This window comes from Plecotus auritus (genome assembly GCF_963455305.1).
Source record: "Plecotus auritus genome assembly, chromosome: 6".
Classification (NCBI taxonomy): domain Eukaryota; kingdom Metazoa; phylum Chordata; class Mammalia; order Chiroptera; family Vespertilionidae; genus Plecotus; species Plecotus auritus.
In genome coordinates, this window is record NC_137773.1 from 31,938,269 (window position 1) to 31,962,230 (window position 23,962).

Genomic DNA, 23,962 nt, shown 5'->3' on the forward strand with positions numbered 1-23,962 from the left:
GTGCCCGCAACCAAGGTACATGCCCTTGACTGGAATCGAACCTGGGACCTTTCAGTCCGAAGGCCATGCTCTCCACTGAGTCAAACCAGTTAGGGCATACGTTTACTTTTTTAATAGATTCTTATTGATTTCAGAGAGGAAGGAGGAGGGAGAGAGAGAGAAAATCATGGATTGGCTGCCTTCTGCACACCCCCTGCTGGGGATGGAGCCCGAAATCCAGGCATGTGCCTGTTGGGTTTGATGGAGCAATTAAATTGATACGCCTCACCCAGGAACTGGCTTTTTGGCTGTCACTACGGACATTCCCTTTGCTAAGGTCACATTTCACTTGTGGTGACCACATTCCATTATCTCCCCTCCAGGTATGCATAAAGAAGCCGAAACCGGTTTGGCTCAGTGGATAGAGCGTCCCCTGCGGACTGAAGGGTCCCGGGTTCGATTCCGGTCAAGGGCATGTACCTTGGTTGCGGGCACATCCCCAGTAGGAGGTGTGCAGGAGGCAGCTGATCGATGTTTCTCTCTCATCGATGTTTCTAGCTCTCTATCCCTCTCCCTTACTCTCTGTAAAATATCAATAAAATATATTTTTTTTTTAAAAAAAAGAAGTCTCTGCCCAGAAAAAGAGCCCGCCAAAAGTCCGTTAGAAGCCGCTGGCTCCAGTCACCGGGTGCGGGGGCCATCCCGGCTCAGCCAGCCGGTGGGGTGAGGGAATGGATTGGTAATCCCTCACCAAGCCTCCCGCGTTCCTCTCTCGGTGACCTAACAGTGCCCTTTAGTCCCCAGGCCCATCCTCCATCCACTGCGGAAAGAATCTGTATGATCTATGACCAACGTGGTTTTTTTGTAGTTGTTTCTTACTTCCATTCCCCTCCAATGCACATTCCAGTTATCTTCTTCCCCAACTTTCCCTGACATTTCCTTTACAATTCCTCACACAGTGATCGCTTAATAGTGGAGTATCTTTTTCTCTTTTGAAATAGGACTTTAAAGCTTTAAGGATAAATTACTTCATTTGCAGAATTAAGCTCAAGCTGTGATAAGTGAATCCACATTTTGTTTTCACTGTATACTTAGTGTCTGTCACATCAGTACATATTTGTTGAATCAATAAATTCTTTTTCTCAAAAATCTGAAATTGGGTCACAGCGCGGTTGCCACTGCCATTTTGTTACAGAACCCAGTCTGCCCCTAGCAACCAGCATAAGGTTTGAGAAAGCCCTGAGTACCCGCAGTGAGGGCCAGCCCGGGGTGTGGATATGCATTTCATGTCACTGCGGTACCGACTGGGGGACTCGATTAAAGAAGGTGAAGAGATTAGCCAAAGAACATATATGCATAACCTAGACAACAGTGATGTGATGGCCAGAGGGAAGGAGGGGCGGGGGCTGGGTGGAGTTGGGGACATGTGGAGTAGTGCCAACAATAAAAGTAAAGGTTAAAATATATATATACCAACAGGTAGCCAGAAAACGAGCAACGAAGGTTCCGAGCCTGAGGTTTACACTGAACAAAGACCCAGGACAAGATGGCGCCCTCCGCTCGGAGCGGGAGCAGGAATAACGTCCACGCGCAAGGAGCGTGCACACGCCCAGGCTCGCCGCCGGCTACGTTCGGTGGGACATCCAATGAGTACGGTAGTTACACTCCACCCCTGTTTTCCGCCACTCCCTGAGCACATGCGCTCCAGGCGCTCAGCCGGGCGCCAGCTGCGCAGGCGCAAGAGGCCCCGCCTCTCACGCAACTGACGCAAGGAGACTGTAATCGTTTCGCAGTTTATCCCGTGTGACCTTGAGTCTTTGCTGCCTCCGAGGACCAGGGCTGTCTAAAATTGTTGCCTTCATATATCTCTTAACCCTCTCGCCTCTCATTGAGCCCATACCTGCCACAGCCAGAACTGAAGGACATACTTTTTCAACCATCATGCTGCGGAGCGTATTGGCCATACGCGCTTACTCCGGCAGCGGCGGTCAGGTAGTCTCTGGTCAGGCATTGCAGGCAGCGCCTCAGCGGAAGAGCGGGCCTCCAGGCTCCAGCGACCAACCCCCTCCCTCCCCACCCCACGTGGTTGGAGGTTTCCAGAAGCGTTTCCACCGCCGCGCAGCACAGCGCAGCTCCCGGCTGTCCCAGTGACTGTTCGCTGCCTCCTAGTCTCACCGTTCAGCCGCCATGATAAGCGCCAGCCGAGCTGCGGCATCCCGTCTCGTCGGCGCTGCAGCCTCCCGAGGCCCCACGGTCGCCCGCCACCAGGTAAGAAACTGGCAGGCCTTACCCGAGGGCCTCACGGCTCACGGTCTTGGGCCTTGGAGCTGCAGGCCACGCGTCCTTCGGGGTCAGAATCCTCTGGGAGAGACCAGGTGCGAAGAAAGGTAACGGGCCTTCTGTAATCAGCGCTACCGATTCAAGGCCCATTTCAGGGTTTTATCTCCTTGTCTCGAGCCCTGCTGAGTCACACCCCTTGCCAGCGTGGAGTCTTATTTCACGAAGTAGTAGGTAGTGGTCCTGACAATCCGTTTTGTGGCTGATTAAACAGGTTTGAGCTTGTGGGCGCGGGATGCAATTCTAGTTAGGAGGGAACCGCTCTTCAGGTTTGTAGTCTCACCGACGAGTCGGAGACGACTGTTCTCTTCTGTAAGATACAGAGTGTGCAAGGACCCCATTGCAAAGATGTTATAAAGCAAGAACACACCTTAATAAATCCAGAATCAAGTTCCCGTTCTTTAGGAATGTTTGTGTAGTTAGTTCCCCCAAATTTTGGGGTTAAGATTGTCCTCTGTTATTTCAAAAAATGTAAGCAAATTGGGGAAAAGCCATAGTGCTTGTTATCACGTACGATCAAAAGCCTACATCTTTGAAGAACTGGAATTGTCTTACTGGGGTTAAAGAAAGGCTTGGAAGTAGCCTAAAATTAGGTCGTAACGAAGGTCTTTTCTTTGATCCTTTTTGGAGGCTACTCCTGAAAAAAAAATTTCTAAGTTGACTCCACAAGATTTCTAATCCTATCTCTTTAAAGCAATTGCTTGGCAGGGTCAGGGTAAATGTTTCTAAATAAACATACATGCAATTCACACGTATATGTAGGGCTTTATTAAACTTGCTGTTTCAGTACCACAATGCCTCTTATACATTAAATACTTCGTCATTTCAGTATATTGTATACATGGTAGCCACTCAGTTAAGTAGAATGAGAGTTTGAGACTTTCAGAAGAATAATTGGAACAAGTTCAAGTTTTCATATGTAATGATGGCTGATGTAATTGTTTTTTTCTTTTTTAGGATGGTTGGAATGGCCTTAGTCATGAGACTTTCAGAATTGTTTCAAAGCGGGACTATGCGTAAGTGTAACTTAATTTCCTTTGAGAGATAAATTCTAAACCCCAGAGCAGCGGTCTCTAACTTTGTGATTAATGATTCTGCTCAGGAAAAAATGACACATCTATATTTATTTTCAGATTGTGTAATGTGCCACTATTCCCATGGTATTCAATATTTTCTTATATATTCTTGTAACCATTTTGGAGATCGCTATTAAAATGATAGCTATAGCATTGTTTTAAATGTTTTACAGATCAGAAGCAATCAAGGGAGCAGTTGTTGGTATTGATTTGGGTACTACCAATTCCTGTGTGGCAGTTATGGAAGGTAAACAAGCAAAGGTGAGCATGATTTGAAACTCTGGGTCATAATTATTGCATGGTGCTGATAATTGAATGGATTTGACTTCCAAGGATTTAGGTGTGTCCTCTTGGACTACTAAATTACCATTGGGATGGCTTACAGATAGATTAAAGATTACTTCTGTTATCAATCCCAAGTGGAGCTCTACATAACACATGGGCTGCAACCTAAGTAAAGCATCTTAGGAGATTCCTATTATGGTAGCTATTCCAGAAGTTTCCTTACTCTTTTTTTTTTTTTTTTTTTAATATATTTTATTGATATTTCACAGAGAGGAAGGGAGAGGGATAGAGAGCTAGAAACATTGATGAGAGAGAAACATCGATCAGCTGCCTCCTGTACACCTCCCACTGAGGATGTGCCTGCAACCAAGGTACATGCCCTTGACCGGAATCAACCCGGGACCTTTCAGTCCGCAGGCCGACGCTCTGTCCACTGAGCCAAACCGGTTTCGGCTCCTTACTCTTTTTTTTTTTTTCAAATTTTTATTAAGGTATTATATGTGTACATATCTTACCATTGCCCCCCACCCCCACCCCACTCCCATACATGCCCTCACCCCCCAATGTTTTGCATCCGTTGGTTACTCTTATATGCATGCATGCAAGTCCTTCAGTTGATCTCTTATTTCCCCCACCTCTCCCTAAACTTACCGCTGTAATTTGACAGTCTGTTTGATGCTTTACTGCCTCTGTAACTATCTTTTTGTTCATCAGTTTATAATGTTTTTCATTATCCCCAAATGAGTGGGATCATGTGGTATTTTTCTTTCATTGACTGGCTTATTTCACTTAGCATAATGTTCTCTAATTCCATCCAGGTGCCTACAAATGGTAGTAATTCCTTCTTTTTTATGGCAGCATAGTATTCCATTGTGTAGATGTACCATAGTTTTCTGATCCAGTCATCTGCTGATGGGCACCTAGGCTGTTTCAAATCTTAGCTATTGTAAATTGTGCTGCTATGAACATAGGGGTGTATATATCCTTTCTGATTGGTGTTTCTGGTTTCTTAGGATATATTCCTAGGAGTGGGATTACTGGGTCAAATGGGAGTTCCATTTTCAGTTTTTTGAGGAAACTCCATACTGTTCTCCACAGTGGCTGCACCAGTCTGCATTCCTTACTCTTTTTATAACACTTTTATTCCCCCTATGTTCTTGATATTTAGAGCACCTGAGATTCTTGAATTGTTTCTTGGCAATTTTTATATGCCTGAAACTTTAGCCATTACAAAAAAAAATTGAGAAATGGATTTAATTCTTCTAGAAGGAAAGATTACCTTGTCCTTACACTGACTATGAAAGCTCTGATTTATATTTATTCTGGTTTTCTTTCTGTTGTTTCAAAATAAAGGAATAAAGATATTTTGAACATCCACTATCTCTAGTAGAAAGTACTTACCATATCAGCATCCACTATTCTTGAGCATTTATGTTGTGAGTTGACATCTGTTTTGTCTTAAATGATTAATACAAAGATAGTGGTGGTCACTGGAACCTCATTCTCTGTCTTGCTTTGGGTGTTTTAGGTGCTTGAGAATGCTGAAGGTGCCAGAACCACCCCTTCAGTTGTAGCCTTTACAACAGATGGTGAGCGACTTGTTGGCATGCCTGCCAAGCGACAGGCTGTCACCAACCCAAACAACACATTCTATGCTACCAAGCGTCTTATTGGCCGGCGATATGATGACTCTGAAGTCCAGAAAGACATGTGAGTAATTACAAAAGCATAGTTATTTGCGAAGGCCACACCAAAGGACCTTTTAGCAGGTTCCCTTGAGCGCATTCGTAATTTTATGTGTCCCTGGGGGCAAGCCCTCACCTGCCAAAAGGATATCTCCTTCAAAAAATTCACTTTTGCCTCCACAGATTAGGTCTTTGCTGTGTATAGATGTGGTATATGAAGATTTGGCTAGTCATTCCTGGGCCATGTAAATTGGTGTTAAATTCGTAAGGCAGATAGTGGAATGTCCTGATCAGATATGTTTTCAAGGTTTGTGTTGTGGCACGTATCAATACTTCATTACTTTATATGGCCAAATAATATCCCATTGTCTGGATATTTACATTTTGTTTAGCTATTTATGTGAATGGACATTAAGTTTGTTTTCCCCTTTTTTTTCTTAATTGATTTTAAAGAGAGGGATAGAGAGAAACATCGATCTGCTGCCTCTTGCACGACTGGGGATTGAGTCTGCAACCTGGGCATGTGCCCTGACCAGGAATCCAACCGGTGGTGACCTCTTGGTTCATGGGTCGATGCTCAACCATGAGCCACACCAGCTGGGCCACTTTTTAGCTATTACGAATAATGCTGCCACAGGTGTTAGTGTGAACGCATGTTTTCATTTTTCTTGGCTGGATACTGATTAATGGAATTTCTGGGTCCTATAAGTGATAATTATAATCATTTTCCAAAGCAGCTGCATAAGTTTTTTGTTTGGTGGAAAGTAGAGAATGTTTGGGTTTCATCAGGGTGTTTTGATATGTTAATGTTTACTTTCTAAAGGCTTTCATTAATTTCTGAAGTTCTCATTGACCATGGATTTCTGGGGATGGGAGGGTGGACATTCATGGTAGATTGCACTGCCATGTTTTTTACTGTGTCTTGCAGTAAAAATGTTCCCTTTAAAATTGTCCGTGCCTCCAATGGTGATGCCTGGGTTGAAGCTCATGGAAAACTCTATTCTCCAAGTCAGATTGGAGCATTTGTGTTGATGAAGATGAAAGAGACTGCAGGTGAGATGTTTAGCTCATGTCTGGGAAAGTATCAAGAACTGGGTGATTTATCTGAGATCACTAGCTTTTATACCCCACTGTCCCTTGGGTGAGTCTGATGGCTTTTATATAGAAAACCTAGGAATGGCAAAACGCTTCATACTATTCCCTGCAGATTGAATACATCTTCCAAAATTTCCTAATGGTGGCTTTCTTGTTTCTTTTTCCCAGTAGGGGAGTAGTATTTTGAAAGCAAAAAGATTACACATAAGTTTTTGTCTGTTAGGTAAAACTTTAGAACTTCACATTTGAAGAAACTAGTAATTATTTTAAGTCATTCTAGTTGTTGAAGTTTCATTGAAGTGTTATAGGTGAGGTCTTAGTTTTTAATTATTATCTTCAGATGGAGTATTTTCCTACAAGTTCTCTACATGTTAGATTCTAGCATGCTGAAAAACTGATGAGTGCTGTTTGTGGCTCCAAAAAGGTGATATAGGTTGTTAGGTTACATTAATAATTTTGTTACCTATGTCATCTGACAATCTCATGATTGGATTCATTCCTTGATTCTTTTCCAGAAAATTACCTGGGGCACACAGCAAAAAATGCTGTGATCACAGTCCCAGCTTATTTCAATGACTCTCAAAGACAGGTGAGTCAATTAGCATTTTTATCTAAGAAATTAGTTGTATTGTGGACACAAAGGTGGAAAATGCTTTTTACTTTTTTAGGCCACTAAGGACGCTGGTCAAATAGCTGGACTGAATGTGCTTCGGGTAATTAATGAACCCACAGCTGCTGCTCTGGCCTATGGTCTAGACAAGTCGGAAGATAAAGTGTAAGTCTGTATAATAAACTCCACGAAGACTTATCCCAAGTCTTGATTTCTTAGTGATTCTTATATTTAGACTAAAATATACTGCCTTGATGTTCTTCAAGGCTGTATAATCTGTTTTTCATTCATTTCAAGACTTTTTTTATTTATTTACTATTTTCCCTTCAGTACTGGTCTAATAGGGTCTTTCCTTCCCCTCCAAAAGAGTGGTTTTGCTTTTAAATGAATTTATTAATTTCAACTGTATGTATACTTTACATGTTAGGGCCATATGTTAATACAAATGTCACACAGTTATCAAATTTCATAATTATACTTTGGGGAAATAGACAAGTTTATATTTATTTGGTTATTGAAATGTATATTGGCATAGGTTCCACCATGTGCTGGTCAGATATGTTTTCAAGGTTTGTCCATGTTGTAGCATGTATAAATACTTCATTACTTTTGTTCCTTAAGGCCTTCCTTTTTTCTTTCTAGCATTGCTGTATATGATTTAGGTGGTGGAACTTTTGATATTTCTGTCCTGGAAATTCAGAAAGGAGTATTTGAGGTGAAGTCCACCAATGGAGACACTTTCTTAGGTGGTGAAGACTTTGACCAGGCCTTGCTACAACACATTGTGAAGGAGTTTAAAAGAGAGGTTAGTTACTGGTGTGGTTAATCTGTAAACATCAGGATGTGAAAATTTCCTTATTCAGATAGCTGCCCTGAGTAGAACACTGAAATATTTGTATTTCAGTTGAAAGGATATGGCACTCTGTACAATATTGAAAAAGGAATTCTGGGAACTCCGTTTTTGTTTTTTTTTTTGAGCTAGACTCCTACAGTTGAAAGAACTGAGATCAGTTCTGCCTTCTGACTCCAGGCATAGATAGCCCTTTAAAGGAAAGAAGTAATTTATGCTTGTTTATAAAGTTATGGCTCTATTTTGTGTTGTTAACAGCGTATCACTGCAATTTAAGAGTATTTATCACCTAATACTAGCATGAATGTCTTCACTTTATAGACGGGAGTTGATTTGACCAAAGACAACATGGCACTTCAAAGAGTTCGGGAAGCTGCTGAGAAGGCTAAGTGTGAACTCTCCTCATCTGTGCAGGTGAGACATGGATAAATCCCAGCAGTCTGGATGGATCTTTTAAGCCTGAGCTTACTTGAATAGCATATTTTAATTGTCTTACCATTTTCTGATTGGTGGTAAAAACCTTTCCATGAGCAAAGGAACAGGTGTGTGGTGTGGTGTGGTGTGTGTGTGTGTGTGTGTGTGTGTGTGTGTGTGTGTGTGTGTGTTTTAATGGATGACCTAAATTTGTTAACCATCCAAATCAGAGGTTATGTGTACTGGAGCTAAAATCTAGACTAGCAGTGTGCAAAACTATTAATTGCTAGCCTGTAAATACCAGGAGACTCTCAGCACTGCTATCTTCACTTAACTCAAAATACCTTTGTGTGGGTCTCTAATAGTTTCTCCTTTAATTTGACTTACGGATCTAGAAAGTGAGCTATGAAGGCTGGGTTTTATACACCTGAGCAAATTTTTCCCCCTGGGCATCAGACTTGCTCAGCATCTGTTTTAAGGTGTCAGCCAATCCTGCTTCATTTCAGAGAGATGAAGCTTCACTTTGCTTTAATAACCAAGAATAGAATTGTAGAAAGTATGGTAGATCTGGGTCAGAGACGAAATAAGGTGGAAGGCAAGAGATTTAATTTCAGGTTCTTAGGTGGCAGAGAAACAGAGCCTGTGACTACTTTAGTTGTTTGATTACCACTGGGAGGAGAAGAGGTATTAAACAAGTCAAACCTGGAATTTTTTTTTTTTTTTTTTTTTTTAAGTATCTTTGAGGAATGACAAAGTTGTACAAAGTCACCCAGGGTGATGATGTTGCTTTGTTTCCTGCTATCACACAGAGTGGCAGAACTTTGCAACATGATGGGTTAGGGTTGAAATATTGCAGTACTGTGCTCGCTTCGGCCCCACATATACTAAAATTGGAACGATACAGAGAAGATTAGCATGGCCCCTGCGCAAGGATGACACGCAAATTCGTGAAGCGTTCCATATTTTTAATTAGAGAACATTATGCTAAGTGAAATAAGCCAGTCAATGAAAGAAAAATACCACATGATCTCACTCATTTGGGGATAATAAAAAACATTATAAACTGATGAACAAAAAGATAGATACAGAGGCAGTAAAGCATCAAACAGACTGTCAAATTACAGCGGGAAGGTTAGGGAGAGGTGGGGGAAATAAGAGATCAACTGAAGGACTTGCATGCATATAAGAGTAACCAACGGATGCAAAACATTGGGGGGTGAGGGCATGTATGGGAGTGGGGTCGGGGGGGTGGGCAATGGTAAGATATGTACACACATAATACCTTAATAAAAATATATATAAAAGAAAGAAAAAAAAATATTTCAGTACTGCCAGAGAATAGCTTATAATTCTTTCCAGGGGTCTGACACTTTTTGGAGGCGAAGGATGGTTGGTTTTTATGTGGCTGTACAGTAAGTCCTCACTTGATGTCATCAATAGGTCCTGTGAGTTTTAAGCAAAATGTTGTATAAGGAAACCAGTTTTTCATAGGCTATTTGATAAATTCCTATGACCTCTCATCGATGTTATAACAAAATGTCGTTATTCAAAGACCTGCTGTATCCTATTGATAGGTATTAGGGTTATTTTTTTCCTCAGCATTTTGTCATTATAGGAAGGTATATTGAGCATCCTTGTACATTAATGTTTGTGCGTGTGTGATTGTAAACCTTTAGGATAAATTCTGAGAAACACTACCCTCGTTTGTGTAGTTTAGTGTGGTATGGGAGATGGACATTATTTAGAACATTATATAAAATGTCAAGCCAGAAGTAACATAATGTAAAGGTTAAGAGTAGCTCTACAAGTAGACTGTTGGGGTTCAGGTCCTATTTTATCACTTAACAGTGTGACCTTGGGTGAATGCCTTAACATTTCCATTGTATAAAATGCAGATAACAGTGCTACTTTTCCCCTTAGAATTTCAAGGATTACTAAATTCATACATACATGTAACATGCTTAGAACAACATAGTAATAAGTACTCTGAATGTAAGTTATTAATGTAGTAAAAAGGCAAAGTTAGATTTATAATAGAGGAACATGACAGTTGACCAGAGGTGTTAGACATAGCAGGGAGATGTCTGAAAGATGAGTTAATTAGGAAATGCTGAGTTAAGTGTGAAGTGCTAAGAAGGGGTCAGTGTGGCTGAAGTGCAGATGGGCATGGGACAGGAGGCTAGAGCTCTAACTTTATAGATATGTGTTTTGGTATCTGTTCTGAGTGAGTATAAATCACTAAAAACTTTGTGTGGGGGCAATAACATGGTCAGGTTTGGGTTTATGAAAAGCACTTTGGCCAAGGTAGAGCACAGTTTTATTTTCAGTGGGGATGGGTTCTGTGGTAGAAGGCAACCTGAGTGGATGTGGGAAATCACTGGGAGGTCATTGTAGCACACCAGGTGGTAAGAGAGAGGACTGATAGTGAAAGATACTTGGATTTGAGAAAAATGAAGGACAAAACTGTGATGAACTGGTTTTAGAGAGTTGAGAGTCCTGGAATTTTTCAGGTTGTCATTAACTTATAGCATATAGAACTACACTAAAACAATAGCCCCGTGTGGGTATTTTAAAATTAAACAAATTTTAAATTGTGTTCCTCAATTGTGCTAGCTGTATTTCAGGAGCTCAGCCATAAGTGGCTAGTGGCTGCTGAAGTGAACAACACGGATTATAGAACATTGTTGTTGTCACAAAAAGTTCTATTGAATCATATTGGTTTGGATGATGCAGTTCTATTTTCTAATTCGGATTATTGACATTTTGCAAAGAAAGAAGTAAACGTCAATGGTATTCTTAAAGGCAAAACCCAGTAACACTGTTTCTACAGAAGATGTGTTAACTCTCATATTAAGCATTTAATAGTCCTAGTTCTTTACCCAAGGAAAAGTTTTTAATAGTCCCAGTTCTTTACCCAAGGATTTGCTCCCCTCCGTCTTTAATCCCTGCGGGCCTTGCTTTGATGTGAAGTTAAAGGAGAGGCATAAGGTAATTCTGTTCCCGAGGGTCCACCCCTAAGACATCTGTTTCAGCATGTTCGGTGATGAGATTTTTTTGGTCTAAATATTCTTTTTTAGAATGTATTTTATTGATATCAGAGGGAAAGAGAGACAGAAACATTAGTGATGAGAGAATCATGGATTGGCTGTCTCCTGCACGTGTGCTACTGGGGATCTAGCCTGCAACCCAGGCATGTGCCCTGATTAGGAATTGAACTGTGACCTCCTGGTCCATAGGTCGATGCGCAACCACTGAGCCATGCTAGGCAGGTCTAAATATTCTTAATCCATACCTTAATAGGATTTGGGGTTTGTTAAATACTAGATATTACATGGTGTGACTGTAGCATGTTAGCAGCTATCTGTGGATATGATGGCAGTAAAGTCAAAGAGCATCTCTGTTGTTTGTAGCTTTCTAATTATCTTCCTGAAACTTAAAAAGCCCTGGCTTGGTGGCAGGCTATTTGGTTCAGAGCATATCTTGGATGTGTGTTTTTTTTTAACTACCATACATGGAATTTTTTAAAACTTGGTGGAAAAAACAGTAGTAGTGTAGTTCTTTTTTCCTTTAAAAAACATTTTTTTATTGATTTCAGAGAGAAAGGGAGAGAGAGAAAGAGAGAGAAATATCATTGATTGGCTGCGTCCTGCATGCCCCACATTAGGGATTGAGCCTGCAACCCAGGCGTGTACCCTGACTGGGAATCGAACTGTGACCTCCTGGTTCATAGGTCTATGCTCAACTACTGAGATACATTGGCTGGGCTGTAGTATGATTCTTAATGTACAGAGTGGGACAAAAGTATGCTTACAGTTGTTTGTGTAGAAAATACAGTAATTAATAATACAGGAATGAACTGTTTCGTGTACTCACAACTATAAATCTAATTTTGCCTCACCCTATATATTTAGTGGTAGAATATTTCTTGTCTCCTGAACAGGGCTTTTTCCTGTTTCTCTCCTCTGGTCTTCATTGTTTAATAATAAAATTCTGAAGTGTTTTTATCTTTGGAAAGATAAGAGTAGGACTCAAAGAGTCACTGTTGTTTGGTAGCTCTTCCTTTAAATTAGGTGTGACCACTGTGGCATTCAAAGTCTTCCTTTCCTACAGTATTTATTGAATAAAGAGACTTCACCACTACTGATCTCCCTCCTTCCTTTACAGACTGACATCAATTTGCCATATCTTACAATGGATGCATCTGGACCTAAGCATTTGAATATGAAGCTGACCCGGGCTCAGTTTGAGGGGATTGTTGCTGAGCTAATCAGGAGAACCATCGCCCCATGCCAAAAAGCCATGCAAGATGCAGAAGTCAGCAAGAGTGACATAGGAGAAGTGATTCTTGTTGGTGGCATGACTAGAATGCCCAAGGTATGGATGGATCCATGGAATTCTCAACAAGGCGAGCCGAAAGGACCTGCATATGTTCTTTGGGGGGAAACAAATGGCTTATGTGTAGGGATATGAAACATGGTGATCCAGAAAAGATGAATTTGTGCTTTTAACTGAGGAGTTCTTTTCAGCCTCTTTTTTTTAAATTCAAGGATATAAGAAAAAGGATTAGGAAGGGCAAAATGTCCTTGGGGTGATGACATGAAGGATTCTGAACTTCAGTCTTGAAGAATTTTTAGGAATGAACATGAGGTCAGAGATAGCTTAAAACCTTGATACGCCCTGGCTGGTGTGGTTCAGTTGCTTGGGCATCATCCTGTGCACTGAAAGTTTGCTGGTTTGATTCCCAGGCAGAGCATATGCCCGGGTTGATGTTTCTCTCCTTTCCTGTCTAAAAATCAGTTAAAAAAACAACATATATATATATATATATATATATATATGTATATATATATATATATATATATATTAAAACCTTGATACCAACTGGCCTCTGTGGAATAATTTTAGACATGTGTCTTTACAGCATAGTGTTCAAGGCTTTTAATTAATTGTACCTCTTCAACAGAGATTTGTGCAATGATGCATTCTATTCATCAACACATCATTCTGAAAAGACAGGTGTGTAGAAAGTTAATGACTGAGCACAGAAACTGTTGAAGATGCAATTCTTTATGACTTTCATAGAATTATCTTGGGCCTTGATATTTTCTTAAATTTTCAAGTATGTGGGCTTAGGAAAATATGCACAGAATAAATCTGGAGAGAAAACGAGAAGCTTTGGACCTGGATGATATTCTGTTAGCAAATATCCTAGATGCTATTTAAATAGCACTTTTTCCTAGCATTATTTTAAAAAGGGAAGAGCACTTCCCATGTTAGCACCACTGTTGTCATTGTATGACCTCTGCACTGCTTCCTTTTAGTTTTTAGTCGATACGCAGATCAGCTGCCTTCTGCATGCCTCCTACCGGGAATCAAACCCGTAACCTTTCCATGCACCAGACAATGCCCATCCAACTGAGCCATACCAACCAGGGCTACACCATTTCTAATACAATGTATTGTATGGGAAACCAGATAACAAACTTACACAAATTCTTCCCAAATTAAAGGGCTATGAATGACATATCATGTGAGTAAAGTATATGAGTGTTACCTACATGATATACTCAGATCATTAACAAGCATTCAACTATGAAATACTAGTAATTTGAGTGAAATTCTTGGATCTGGAGCAACTTATCCTACAATTTAATTTGCTAAGGTCTTGGGACATGTGTTCTCTCTCCCCTTCTTGGGCAGTTGCTTTGAGTAGTGGGTGACAGATTCTTTTTTCTTGGTGCTCAGGTTCAGCAGACTGTGCAGGATCTCTTTGGCCGAGCCCCAAGTAAGGCTGTCAATCCTGACGAGGCTGTGGCCATTGGAGCTGCCATTCAGGGAGGTGTGTTGGCTGGTGATGTCACAGATGTGCTGCTCCTGGATGTCACTCCCCTTTCTTTGGGTATTGAGACTCTGGGAGGTGTATTTACCAAACTTATTAACAGGAACACCACTATTCCAACCAAGAAAAGTCAGGTAAGAGCCTCCCCTTTCTACCTTATCACAGAGATACTAGGTTCTATGAGGGATGTGATTGCAGCCATTTTTGTGAGCTTTTCCTGGAAAACTTCACTCTTTAACTTACCAAAAGAAGCCTTATCATTTGGGACTAAATTCTCTCTATTCTTCTATTCTCAAAGGCAATAAAAAGAATGGCCTGGCCAAGACAGTGCAATGAGCTTCTATTATGGGTGAATGATGGTTGTCCTATTATGCCAGGCAGGGCTATTTGGACAGTGACTTGGGTCTTTGGATTAAGAATGAACTCTTGACTTTTCCAATTTTGATGTTTTTATGAAAAACTGGCTATTGCTGTATTTGTGCTATGATGTATTGTCAACACATCATTCTGAAGAAAAGTATGTGGTGACGTCCTATGACTGAGCATAAAATGCATGTCCTATCTCTGACCTACTTCCCCAGATGAGCATGTTTCAACATCTCGTTTTTTTGGCACCTTCTCTTGAGGCCTTCTGTGCCAATGCTGCATCTTTTTGCAGTGCATTTGCTGCTTAGAGAAACAATAGCTATTGTGTGCCCTTTTGGTGTGCTAATCCTACTCCTGTTCCCTGCAAAAGACATAAGCCTTTGTTCTGAAAATAGTGTACATTAGGACTCTTCCAGTATTACAGTGTGAGTTTCTTTCTTTGGCTTGTCCTCTGTGTAAGGGGAGTAGTTTAATTAGATAGCCAACCCAGAAAGTTTCTTTTTCCCTAGGTGTTTTCTACAGCCGCTGATGGTCAGACTCAGGTGGAGATTAAAGTGTGCCAGGGTGAGAGAGAGATGGCTGGAGACAACAAACTTCTTGGACAGTTTACTTTGGTGGGTATTGGGAATCCTAAATATGTTCCTCCTTTTTTATTGTACAGTTAGACTATATTTCAACCCTTATTAATGTTACTATAAATTGCTGAAACACAGGTAGTCTGTTATCTTAACATAGTGTACATACAAATTCTGCAACTAAAGAGCCCTTTGCTTCAGTTTTTACATGAAAGCCTTGCCTGTGCCTTAGGAACTTACATTATAAATATACTAGAGGCCTGGTGCACGAAATTTGTGCACTGGATGGGTGGGGTGGGGTGTGGGGGTCCCCTCAGGCCCGGCCTTCACCCTCTCGCAGTCTAGTACCCCTTGCTCCTTACCATTTGGCTTGCTGTTCTTTAGCACTGCCGCAGAAGCGCGAGAGGCTCCCGCTGCTGTGCTCGCTAGCCCTGAGCCCAGCTTCTGTCTGAGCGGCCCCTCCCCCTGTGGGAGTGCACTGACCACCAGGGGATAGCTCCTGCATTGAGTGACCAGTTCTGCCATAACAATCGTTTAGGCTTTTATTATATAGACTAGAGGCCTGGTGCACTGGTGGGGTCCCTTGGCCTGGCCTGCGCCCTCTTGCAATCTGGGACCCCTTGGGGGATGTGGGACTGCCAGTTTCTGCCAGAACCCTGTAAGCCAGGCTGCACCACCGCAACTGTGCTTGCCAGCCATGAGCCCAGTGTCTGGCACCCGTTGGTCAGCTGAGTGGTGCTCCCACTGTAGGAGCACACTGACCGCCAGCATCTGCCCCCTGGTGTTCAGTGCACATGAGAGCGTTCGGTCGTTCAGGCTTTTATATGTATAGAAAAAAGATATAAGAGGAAAATATTCATAAACAGTGCTAATTAGGAGAAAATTTTGGTTACTAATTTAAGAGACATTTGATATTATTAGCTTCTAATTACTGTTGCTTACTGGTTCTTGGTGAGATGAACAGTAATGAGGTTTGCTATTATCATTCATTGTGTCCCCAAGTACATAATAATAATAATGATTACTTGCTACAACCAGCCTTTACTGGCATGAGCCCTGTTTATTTCAGGTAGCAATGGAAGTACTACCTTTATTTCTAAACTTGTTTTTGTACATTTCAGTGAAACTATAGCTGGTTCCTCCCTGGAACCAAGTGACTTGTTCCCCAGAAGACTGTATTGGTTTGAAACTAGAGCACTGTACCTCTGAGAAGAGCTTAATCTGTGTATTTACTTACTTACTTTAGATTGGAATTCCCCCAGCCCCACGTGGAGTCCCTCAGATTGAAGTTACATTTGACATTGATGCCAATGGGATTGTACATGTTTCTGCCAAAGATAAGGGTACAGGACGCGAGCAGCAGAGTAAGTGTTCTTATTATTTATCAGACTGTACGGAATGAGGTAAGAGACCTTGGAGTTTCTTTCTGTTGGGAACTAGACCCTCTAGGTTGTGCATATCTTTTTCTAGCTTCAGGAGAATGATTCCTCTTTGCCCCTTTTCTCAATTATCAGATTCACATTACTGTGGTGTTTATTCCCTAAAATAGGCAAGCACTGAACCTCTGGATTGCTAAGCTTAAAGTTTTGGTAGAGTGGCAGGATAGTTGGTCTTTGTGTATGTCAGACATTTGTTTCCTTCTGTCTGTTATAGGACAATAGGGTATGCCTCTTCATAATTTACATTAAGATTGGCTATTCTGCCCTAACCGGTTTGGCTCAGTAGATAGAGCGTCGGCCTGCGGACTGAAGGGTCCCGGGTTCGATTCCGGTCAAGGGCATGTACCTTGGTTGCGGGCACATCCCCACTGGGAGGTGTGCAGGAGGCGGCTGATCGATGTTTCTCTCCCATCGATGTTTCTCTCTATCCTCGCTTCCTCTCTGTAAAAAATCAATAAAATATATTTTTTTAAAAAAAGATTGGCTATTCTGAGCAGGTGTATTGTTTCCCTCAATACAAATAGAGGGTGAGATAAATAATTTTAACCAGGGAAGTAACAAAATGCTTTCTTTCCACTATAGTTGTGATCCAGTCTTCTGGTGGGTTAAGCAAAGATGATATTGAAAATATGGTTAAAAACGCAGAGAAGTATGCTGAGGAAGACAGGCGAAAGAAGGTGATTGGTACTTTCTTTCTTTTCACCTGGGAGATGAAAGTGGGAATTTAGACATTTATCTTTGATCTTTTATCTTCTGTTACCCTCAATTCATCTCCTTTCCCCCTTTGCTGTAATTTATTTGGAATGCCTTTATTTATTCCAAATCTTCCCATATTGATTTTTATGTTATAAAATCCAGCTAAAATCTCACATCAGACTAGCTCACACCAACCACAGTGATTTCTCCCCCTTACTGTTTTTACTCTAACTATATGTAGCAGTCAGCATGTTGTCTTTCTCAGTGAGGACTTTCAGCCAACCAGTTGGGAAGTCTTCATTTTCTAATGTCTCTTAGGAACGAGTTGAAGCAGTTAATATGGCTGAAGGAATCATCCATGATACAGAAAGCAAGATGGAAGAATTCAAGGACCAATTGCCTGCTGATGAGGTGAGCCCTCTTTTATAATACAGTAGTTCAAGAAGTTGGTAGGCATTGTCACCAATGTCAATAAAGATTGTGTGGGTCTTGATAGGAATTTAGTTTTTAAAAAATGTTTCTGAATATTACTGCTTCATGTAATTGTAATAGGATAAGAAAACCTGAAAAAGTGTGAGGGCTTTGTTTTATTTTCTTTTTAAGTGCAACAAGCTAAAAGAGGAGATTTCCAAAATGAGAGAGCTCCTGGCTCGAAAAGATAGTGAAACTGGAGAAAACATAAGGCAGGCAGCATCTTCCCTTCAGCAAGCGTCATTGAAGCTCTTCGAAATGGCATATAAAAAGGTACAAGGACTGAAGGGTGTTTTGCTCAATGACTTATTTTCCTTCTTCTCTGATCTTGATGTAACTGCTCTTGATGGCTCCCTGCATAGCCATTTTATAGAACTGGGAGTGTTGAAAATATCCTTCCTTCTTGACTCTACTTTGTTGTGAGGGAGGTCAAAGGGAAGGAGTCACAGAAACCACCAATAGTGTACAGGGAGGGAGGGGGGGGTGGAATAGGTGGGATATGGCTCCAGAGAGCAAGCTACCAGCCTTAACATTAAATGAGTGACTGTCAAATGTTTTCTTAACAGATGGCCTCTGAGCGAGAAGGCTCTGGAAGTTCTAGTGCTGGGGAACAAAAGGAAGATCAAAAAGAGGAGAAACAGTAATAACAGTAAACTTTGGAGCCAAAAGGACAACATATGACGCTTGGGAGTGAAGGGACTTCCTGAGCAGAAATGGGCAGACTTCAGTCTTTTACTGTGTTTTTGCAGTATTCTATATATAATTTCCTTAATATGTAAATTTAGTGACTTAGCTAATGATCATTTAATGAGTGATAATTCCAACAGTAACAAAGCTCACAATGTTCTGTCTGTCCCTAACCTATCATTTTTCAGCTGCACGAAAAAGGGAAGATGATGATTTATTGATTGTAAAGACTTAACATTGTTTTGTGCTGAAATACCTGTGTTTCCAAGGGGTGAAACCATCCCACACACAACAATGAAGGTAGTCAGGCCTGGAATAAAACCAACTGGGAATATAAAATACTTAAGTATTGCCATACCAGCCTGTGTGTGTATGCATGGGATCCTTCAACTGAGGCCTTGCAAGACAAGCCTACTGTGCCACATTCAGAGGTAGAGCAGGGGAAGCTAAGCTATTTATGTTAGGTACAGCTTTTAAAACAAGGTAATAAGGCTCCGTGATTTTCCTATGGCATACTTTTATAGCTACCTTCCGGCCTTTGGCACCTGTATCCTGGATTATTCTTTTTGATCCATTCTGGATTTTTTTAAAAAATAAATATGAAAAGCATCTTGATCTCTTGTTTGTGAGGTGTGAGGCTAAGTCCAAGTTTGGGTCTGAGGTTTTTTGTTGATTTCTTATAACCCCACCTTTTATTTGGGATGTTAAAAGTCTAGATCTCTAGCACAAAAACAGGCTACTATTTTCAGGTTGCTTTCTGTTCTAAGTAGCTGTATATAAATCTAGTAGCAAATCCTAAGTTACAAGTTTAATGACTCAGTAATATTAGGTACTGGTAATTACCATACTTACTTTCACTCTCAGCACCTGGCTAGTCTTATCCTAAATTCTGATGTAGTTCTAACTTCAGAAACAGAAAGGTGACTGCATCTTTCTTGTATCTCATTTAAGTGCTAGGAATTTCCCCCCAAAAGTCTTCCAAGAGAAGACTATCGGATGCCATGCCTACAGGATTCTTAAGAACATGGGGCTTAGATCCCACCAGAGGTAATGCCTTTTATTTTGTGTTGATATTTAGAAATGAAACTCATACACTTTAACACTCAATATAATGAGGCTCTGGCTGGGTAGGCTCAGTTGGTTAAGGTGTCTTTCCAGTAGGCCAAGATTGTGGGTTTGAATTACAGTTGGGTTCTATACAAGAAGTAACCAATGAATGCATGAATAAGTGGAACAACAAATTGATGTTTCTCTCTTCCTCCCTCTAAAATCATTTTTTAAAAACCAGTACAGTACTGTAACATGGACATTGTTTACATGATAATTACATTCCTGGAAAATTGGTCATTAACAGCCATGTAAATACTTTCTTGAGATTCTCATAAAAAATAAATTCTAGGTTCAAACTCTCAGCCAGATAGACACTGGGCAGGGACCTTGTGGGCTGTGTAATACTTCATGAAGGATTGTTTTGTGGCATGTTATTGTTAGACTAGGGGCCCAGTGCACAAATTCATTCACCTTTAAAGGAACTTTGGGCCATGAGGCTATAGTGGGCATAGGGATAGGTCTCTGCCCATCCTCCACACCCCCACCTACCCATCCTGCTGTGGCCAATGCCCACCATGTTCCACACACACCCCCTGGTGGTCAGTGCACATCATAGCAACCAGTTGTTTGGTTTTTTCAGTCTGGTCTATTTGCATATTAGTGTCTTACATATATAGATGTTTAGCATCTGTGGTTGGCCCTTGGCCACCAAACACCTCTAGAATCAATCAGTGCTAACTAAGCCTTTCAAGGATTTCAAAAGCACTCCAATTAAGAATTACTGTCTTATATGACTCAAGATCCATCCTTGGTATCAGGGAGAGCAACCAAACATCCCCTGAAACAATATAGGTTCTACTAGGAAGGAGGGAGAAGAGCTGCCTGGATAGGTACCCACAACTGTCTAAAGCTTCCCCATGTGTAGTGAACATACAACAGTATTCCCGATACAAAATAATATTAAACAGCCTTGAAAGACCAAAAGATTTTTTTATTCTTCAGATAGTTTCCCTTTTGTGACAAGTGCTTGATAGGTCCCAAAAGGAACTTCTGATTTTCCTTCCTAAGGGGTCTTTCAGTAACTGTGCTGCTTATGGTTGCCCAAACCTGGAATGAACAAATCTTAGCAACCTTCAGCGTGCATCCAGAATCACCATCTCCACTGTACCACTTAGTATTAGTTACTACTTGAATTATTACAAGTAGTCTTCCCCACTTAAAATTACACACCTTGCTACTTTTTCCCCACAGCAGTGATGAGACCCCTCATTACCTTCTCCCTAACTTCCTATTTTAATTTGTGGTCTTTGTCCTCCCTTGCAGGAATTCTTCCAGCTTTCCACTTGGCTCACTTTATTCCTAAGGTTTTGAAATTTTATAAAATAGCTCCCAGCCCAGCTGGCTTGGCATAGTGGTTGAGTGTCGACCTATTAACTAGGAGGTCACAGTTCAATTCCCAGTTGGGATACATGCCCAGGTTGTAGGCTTGACCATGAGGTATGCAGGAGGCAGATGGTCAACGATTCTCATCAATATTTCTGTCTCCCCTTACTCTCTGAAATCAATAAAAATACATTTGAAAAAAAAGTTCCCTCTCAAGTCATTATTTCCTATCCTCTACCCCATTTTTCTCCTTAGCAGTTATTACCACCCAGTGTTTTTCCTTTCCCCCACTATATGATCTGATCTGAGTATGTGTTATCCCTCCCACCCCTCATATCCATGTGTTGAAATCCTAACCCCAAAGTAATGGTGTTAGGAGGTGCAGCCTCTGGGGAGTGATAGGCCTTGTGGGTGGAATGGGAGTAGTGCCTTTATAAAAAGAGCTCCAGAGATCTCTTGACCTCTTCCACCTTGTGAGGATACAATCAGAATGTGACCTAGAAGAGGATCCTTTACCTGACCATGCTAGCACCCTGATGTCAGACTCAGAGCCTTCAAAACTGCCAGAAACATTTTTGTTTTACAATCTACCCAGTCTATTTTGTTAAATCCCAGGACTGACAGTTACCACACAAGCTCCACAGGTCAGAAACTTTTTTGCTTACTGCTATTTCCCAGCACCTAGAACAGTGGTCAGCTAACCGCGGCTCGCAAGCCACATGCAGGTCTTTGGCCCCTTAAGTGTGGCTCTTCCACAAAATAGCACGGCCTGGGCGAGTCTATTTTGAAGAAGTGGCGTTAGAAGAAATTTAAGTTTAAAAAATTTGGCTCTCAAAAGAAATTTCCATCGTTGTACTGTTGATATTTGGCTCTCTTGACTGAGTTTGCTGACCACTGACCTAGAACAATGCTGACACAAAAGCACTCAAATCCTTTGTCAAATTAGTGAATCTGTCCCACTGTGCAAAATAAGGCGATAATAAAGGTCCCTTTGTTTTTTAAATATATGTCTAAATCATATCAAGAATACTAGAGGCAACTTATACCAAATCCAGAAACTAAAACTTAATTGGTTAAAGACAAAAAATTTTAATCAGAAAAAGCCAAGAATAAGTTGATAGGCGTGAAGTTTTCCTGGGCCAGCAAGGGGTTGGGGGGCAAGGTAAAAGTGAGCAGAATAAATTTACAATCTTTCATACTTCCTAGATGAAGAGTCCAGTTCTGTTGCAGACTTATTCTATGTGATCTTGAAGGAACTTAACGTTACTACTAGAGGCCCGATACATGAAATTCGTGCAAGAGTAGGCCTTCCCCCAGCTGCCAGCACTGGCTTCCCTCTGGCACCCAAGGACCTGGGCTCCCCTTGCAGCCCTGGCTTCGTCTGGAAGGACATCGGGTCTATTTAGCATATTCTGCTTTTATTATTATAGATTATTAAAGTTTTACCCAGGTAAAATTAACTTTTTCCTCAACTTTTTTCAACTTAAAATTTTTTGTTTATTGGGTTTTTAGAGAAACATTGATTTGTTATTCCACTTATTTATGCATTCACTGATTCTTGAATGTGCCCTGACCGGGTATTGCGTGCTTTTTCTGTTTGTTTTCTGAACATGACACTTCAACCAAAATATTTCAGCACACATCTTGTAGGAACAGAACCTTCTCCCTACAGCTATTAATATCAGGAACTTGACACTGATATAATAATATTACCTAATATGTAGCCCATATTAATATTTCCCTAATTGTCTCAATACTATCCTCTAACATTTTTCATACAAGGTCAAATCAAAGAGTACATATGGCATTTAGTTATGTTTTCTTTTATCTAAGAATAGTTCCTTTGCCTTTTTATTTTACAATGACATTTTTTAAGAGTACAGGCCATTTGTTTTGCAGAATGGCCCTTTGTTTGAATTCATATAATTGCCTTGCATTCAGAGTCAGGTAGGAATACCACATAGGCATTGTGTCTTTTTTTATTGAGAGAGGGACAGAGAAATATTAATATGAAAGAAGAAACATCAACTGGTTGCCTCCAGACTTGCCCTGACTGGGGACTGAACCCGCAATCTAGGTATGTGCCCTGATTGGGAATCAAACCTGCAACGTTTTGGTACAAGGAATGACCAACTAAGCCACCCAGACAAGGCTAGGCATGTGTCTTTACCAATGCATGAGTTACCAGGGAAAATGAGATGTCAGTTCTGTGCTTTGTTCCACACTTCATTACAAAGAATTCTTTAATAAGTAATCTGTGAGAGTGGCTTAATTTTAACACTTATACTAGAGATTCTATCTATAGCAACGAGGAGCAGTAAAGATAAAAGCAAGTTCTTATAGATGGTACATGACAAGACTGGAAATGAAGAGACAACTCAAATTTTGGAAATAAACTGCTTCAAGCAAAAACCCTTCAGTATTTCAGATACCACCGCAACTGCATTCTCCAGTCCTAAGGCTGCTTTGTAAGGGCATTGTATCTTCCTTTCTTGCCCTCTAATATCAGAACAATGAAATAAGTGAAAGTTGCCCTAGCTGGTTTGACTCAGTGGATAGAGCATTGGCCTGTGGACTGAAGGGTCCCGGGTTCGATTCCCGGTCAAAGCACATGCACAGGTTGTGGGCTCAATCCCCAGTAGGGGGCATGAAGGAAGCAGCTGATCAATGATTCTCCTCATTGATATTTCTATCTCTCCCTCTCCCTCTCTGAAATAAATTTATATTAAAAAAAAAATAAGTGAAAGCCCTAGATAGAGGTGTTAGACGGTGACGTACATTACTCAACCTGTGAACAGCATGAAAGAGATAATTTAGCAATTATACAGAAAACCACTGAAACAGCCATTTCAATAAGTCAAAAACAACTAAATATCAGCAACTCCACATGGGTAAGCCATATACAATGCATCATCAAATCCATTTGCAGGAGCAAGTCAGGAAGCAAAGGTATCTTCACAATAAGAATGCTGCAGCCGAACCAGCCTTTAATAATTACAAGCTTCAACTCTGAGTGAGATCAGGAAACAAGGAAATAAAATGTTCCATCTAAATCACAGGCTCTTAAAACAGGTTCTTATAGCACTTAACCCAGAATGTGGAGATTTAAGGCAATGGGGATGAGG

The 23,962-nt window shown here is 40.9% G+C and overlaps 1 protein-coding gene across 1 annotated transcript; it reads left to right on the forward strand.

Annotated features, from left to right (window-relative positions):
• Positions 1–1,969: 1,969 nt before the first annotated feature.
• HSPA9 (heat shock protein family A (Hsp70) member 9) lies at positions 1,970–21,036 on the forward strand. Its single transcript, XM_080672034.1, has 17 exons — positions 1,970–2,247; positions 3,274–3,332; positions 3,566–3,653; positions 5,206–5,387; positions 6,291–6,415; positions 6,973–7,046; positions 7,126–7,232; positions 7,710–7,872; positions 8,239–8,331; positions 12,496–12,705; positions 14,077–14,304; positions 15,046–15,150; positions 16,358–16,475; positions 17,133–17,227; positions 17,565–17,657; positions 17,850–17,990; positions 18,284–21,036. Exons 1-17 carry the CDS (start codon positions 2,167–2,169, stop codon positions 18,359–18,361), a joined length of 2,040 nt encoding a protein of 679 aa, XP_080528160.1. The 5' UTR covers positions 1,970–2,166; the 3' UTR covers positions 18,362–21,036.
• The last annotated feature ends 2,926 nt before the right edge of the window (positions 21,037–23,962 follow it).